Below are 4,684 nucleotides of genomic sequence, written 5' to 3' on the forward strand. Positions count from 1 at the left end.
CACCCGCCTGGGAGAGGCGCTGGGGTGGGTCCCCCGGGAGCGGGAGCGGGAGCGAGCCCCTCCCGGCCCCCGACATTTCTCTTCTCTGCTCCCAAGGGGAGCCGGCGGGGAGAGGGGAAGAGACAGGAGGCGGCCGGGCTGACAGGCACCGAGGGCAGAGCGAAAACTCCGCGTCTTGCGGGGAAATACACACGTCATCTTCCTAGCGTACTGTAAAAATAGGCAAAATAATAGAGTAATATTTTGAGAAGCGCATGAAGTTACTTGAGAGTAGTTGGGAGTCCTCTCAGGAGAAGGGCCAAGCTTGCTAAGCCTTCCAGTGCCTCGCATCTGCTCAGGCAATTCAACGCATCTTAAAGAATAAACCACAGAACAAGAAAGAAATGCAAACCAGGGGTGCCTGTGCCCCTGGGATGTGTCTGGGCAAGAAAATAACGTTTATTCCCAGCAGGCAGCAAGAAGCGTGTGTCAGGTAAGTGGTTTGCTCAGCTGCTCCAGCGGAGAGCTGGGAGCCCTTGTCCCCAGAGCCTGGGCTGGGCCGGCATTGCAGCAGGCGGGGGCCCAGCGCTGACCCGGGCACCATTACCCACTGCCCACTGCCAGTGAGAAGAGCGAGAGGTGGAAGCATCTGAAACATCCTGTTTATGGGACTGCGGAGTCATTTTAATTTTTTTATTTTGAAGGTCTCTCACTTTTACAGAACCACCACCATCCTCAAAAAAAAAAGGTAAACGTAACAGACACCTATTTTTATAGTAGTTTGCTGTATGTCAAAGCTTATTAACATCCTGTGATCAAAGAAAAGGGTGACTGGAGGATGTCACTGATTTTGAAATAAGGGTGCACTTCTAAAACAGAAAGAAATAGAGTTTATTTTACGGATTACTCTCGTCCATCGGCTCCTCCTAATGGTCTTCCCCGGGCACTACAATTACCGAATTATCTAAACCCTTCCGTACCTACTTCTAGTTCTCAGCGAACTGCATTTAGCGAACTTGCCTTGAGCAGTAGCAACAGCTTTCAGTAAGATCGACACAGAAAGACAGACCTCAGTCTTCTAAGTATTTCCAGTAAAGTTTGTCTCTAACTTTTCAGTCGTCTTGTATGCCAGAGAAAACTCTTCCACAAAACAGTGTGAGATCCTGTGTAAGATGAGTAGAAGCAGTCTAATGCAAGAAAAGGGAGAGTTGTTACTCACGGCACTTGCTGGTAGTGTTTTGCATAGCCTCTCCTAGGCTTGATGCAATTAAGGCTCCAGTTCAGAATATCAAGTTGAGAGACCATACAGAACACCAGTGCTTCTGTTCTCCTGCAACAACTTTAGGATTTCCTTCCACGCTTTGTACTCTGCAGGATCCAAACAGTAAAAAACTATTACCCACATTCCCTAAAATTGTTGTTCTTTAAAGCTACGACAGGATTTTATAGGTGCTCCTATACAGCTGAACTCTCCTTTTAAAGTGCCTCCAACACTATTTTTTTTTAAAAAACCAAATCCTTGAGTTCTTTAGACAAGTCTTTTCTATCTGGAGTGTTGCGAGCAATATACTGCTATTTGTTTATTCCAGCATATACCTTAGAAATAACAATTGACACATCTCACTCCAAAGGAAATGCTTTCTGAACTTGCCCTTGCTTCTGCCAACACACAGCCAGTGACAGCTCTCTTCCTGTCTGGTAGCAGTTTGGAAATGGTGGACTAAAGACTAAAGCTAGATGTATGCAATGAATTCAAAAGAGTTAATTGTTGCTAACTTGACAGTCTGACTGAGCTTGTCCAGAAGCATAGTGCTCCACTGTTCATCCTCAATATGTCTATTCATGTTTGATTTCCATCAAAAGCATTCAACTTAACTATCTACTCTCCCCTACTGACTGCATTTCAAACCAAGATTTATTTGCTCCTCTTTGCTGCATGATTTTGTATATTGCATTGGTTTGTACTGCTCAAGAACTGAAAATACTATTAAAAAAAGTTTAGTAAACACACACCACTTAAATAGCCAAAGGCAGCTCCCTCCCAAACTGGTGATATGCGAGGACTCATTCTTTTGTTACATTTAAAACAGTAAGACCCAACTTAACTCATCCTTTTACAGGCATAAAGTGCAGTGCTGTAGGTGAATGGCATACCTGAAGAATTTTCAGCAGCCTCCATACATTGAATACATGTACCACTGAGAATGCAAAAGGTACTTTCACACCATAAACTTAAGTTACAGCATACTTTATATTAGCACAATAGCATAATTACCTATATAAGCTATTCACTGCTGTGTTAGCTGCCACCTTCTCAAGAACTGGCTGACAGAGGGACACACTTGTTTTAATGACTGCATTTAATTTTTGTCTTATCTATGCAGAAATGGGTGTCCATTTACAACCCAAGTGTTCTGCAGTATATTAAAATTCATAATGCACCCTCTTGCCTTAAGGGTGAAAAATCTTACCATATTCACAAAGATGTACACTGGATTTCAAGGTTCATCTAGTCTACCTAGTTTCTGAAGCATACCTGTAGATTCCACCTCTGAGACCAACACAGTAAACTGACATATTAAAAGGAAATTTAAGATCAGACTGTAGCTGAATTGGGTCATTATGCTCTGTCAGATACAGCTATCTGTGTCTGTTTTAATACCAGCACAGAATTCCATCTAGTATGTGTTAGAAATTATCTCCATAACAGAACTGCTTAACTGGCAGCCCAGTATTATCTTCAATATATGAGACAGCCTGATATCTACATACCTATGTGGTTTTAGTAATTTCATTCTCTATGTATAGGGAAAGAACAATAAAATTCTGGAGAACAAAAGTTTTGTACAAACCTGAGCACAGCACATCTACCTTCTAAAAATGTGCCAAGGAGAACACCTGAGCAGCAACAGCACAGTTCAGACACAGAATTGTTATAGTATCTATGCCAAACCTGAGTTACAGTTATTAGAGACAAACCAAACTAAGGAAATCTCATTGCATACTGATAAAGGGAAGTTATGAAAGAACTAAAGAAACAGGCCATTTCCTTGTTTATAACCACTGAAATTTTATTTTACAGTATATTTGTGACATTTTATGTTACTATAACCAAAGATCAGGGTTGTTTACAAATATAATGACTGCCATTTGATGTAAACAATTAAAAAGTGTCTCTAAATATTAAAATTTTACATTATGATTTTGGTTTATTAAATTGAATTACTCTTGTGCCATCAGGTATTAGTGGAGAGGAACTAATTTAAGCAAAAATAGTTTTCAGAAATTAGATGTAGAAACTGAGAAGCCTGAATAAGATTTCAAAAGACCACTCCCCCATCACTGTAAAAAGGAAGAAAACAAATTCGTTGCAACTTCAATGAAAGAAGAGTCAACCAAGTCCATTTTTATTAAGGCTTCTTTACATATTATTGAATCCCATCATGCCTTTCATATTCCCAGCAGCACCTTGTTGAAATTGTCTCATCATTGACTGCAATCCTGCCATGCCACCTGTAGAAAAAAAAGTAAGAAAATGGATGTGTTAACTCTGAAGCACAACTATCTTGCTTCTGAGGCCTCATTACAGCAGACACATTATTTCAGTAATATACAAATGCAAAAGCCCAAGATTGTCAAGCCAGGTTTAAATAGCTACTGAAAATGGACAACTGAGTAATTACAGAAAGGTCTGCAAAACATCAGACTTAAAGTAGGGTTTAGGATGACCTATGTATTAAGATTTAGACAAAAGAAAAAACCTTGAAGGAATGACCATTATCAATGAGTAAGGTTCCAATATGAGAGTCCCGTCTTAAAGCTGCTCTTGTCAAACTCAATTATTTGAGGCAAAGCTCAGAAGGGAAGGGAAGTTTAGGAATAGATTTGCTTTACTACAGTCACGCTTCAAGTCATCACTTTACTATTTCACCAGACACCACTACAATTGCTCATTTTGAGAGCTGAATCCAAACAGACTAGATTAAACACTGGTAAGTTCAAAGCAGTCATAACATACAGACTAAACTTTCTGATTCTTGTTAGGAAACCTAGAAATACTTAATAAAGATATAATGTGCATTCTCACATCACCTTCTTCACTTCTATATTTCAAATGCTCCACCATAATTGGTACTCCTCTCAAAGCTGTAAAAAGCCAACACATACCCATATGGTGAAGAACTCTTGGATCCATCATCTTTGCCATCTGTTGGTTCAGTTTGGCCAACTGTGATGGGTTTACATTCTTTGACATATCACCGCCTAAAGAAAAATAATGAAAGAAGCAATTGTGATAAAGTGGATTAATATATGAGGCTAAAAATAAAAATTTTACCTCCTAAATCTAGGTTCAAATCCATTAGTCCATGATCAAAAGTTACATCAGCCACTTAAAAGTATTTAAGGATCACAGTCCCTGTGCCCCACATAACAGACAAAAGTGTGAGTATTGTAGTAGTAGTAGTGAACTCTACACTGAAAACCAAAAATACAGTAGTTCTTATTGCTAAATTACACATTACTGTCATGAAAAACAGTGCAGCTCTTAGCAGTTACATAAGAGCTTTCAAACATAATGAAAATGAGTGAACTGTAACTTGCTTCTCCCAACACCTAATTGGTAATTTTATATTTGCTTGCATTCACACATCAAGTGACCTCCCCACTGAATTAATATTTTACTTTTTCCCACTTTCCCGCCCCC

At 39.7% G+C, this 4,684-nt stretch overlaps 2 protein-coding genes across 2 annotated transcripts in view; both read right to left on the reverse strand.

Annotated features, from left to right (window-relative positions):
* The window catches only part of FAM177A1 (family with sequence similarity 177 member A1), an 18,924-nt gene extending 16,766 nt beyond the window's left edge, over positions 1-2,158 (reverse strand). The window contains 1 exon segment of the mRNA XM_026849296.1: positions 2,134-2,158. Coding sequence (XP_026705097.1) covers positions 2,134-2,158 — 25 coding nt within the window.
* An 871-nt stretch (positions 2,159-3,029) lies between these two features.
* Positions 3,030-4,684, reverse strand: part of SRP54 (signal recognition particle 54) — an 11,889-nt gene continuing 10,234 nt past the window's right edge. The window contains exons 14-15 of the mRNA XM_026849115.1: positions 4,147-4,242; positions 3,030-3,492 (exon numbers count right to left, since the gene is read on the reverse strand). Of these exons, the coding sequence (XP_026704916.1) occupies positions 3,401-3,492; positions 4,147-4,242 (188 nt within the window). The 3' untranslated portion in view covers positions 3,030-3,400. The remainder of the gene's footprint in view (positions 3,493-4,146; positions 4,243-4,684) is intronic.

The sequence above is a fragment of the Athene cunicularia genome, assembly GCF_003259725.1.
Source record: "Athene cunicularia isolate RWA chromosome 5 unlocalized genomic scaffold, athCun1 chr5_part1, whole genome shotgun sequence".
Lineage (NCBI taxonomy): Eukaryota > Metazoa > Chordata > Aves > Strigiformes > Strigidae > Athene > Athene cunicularia.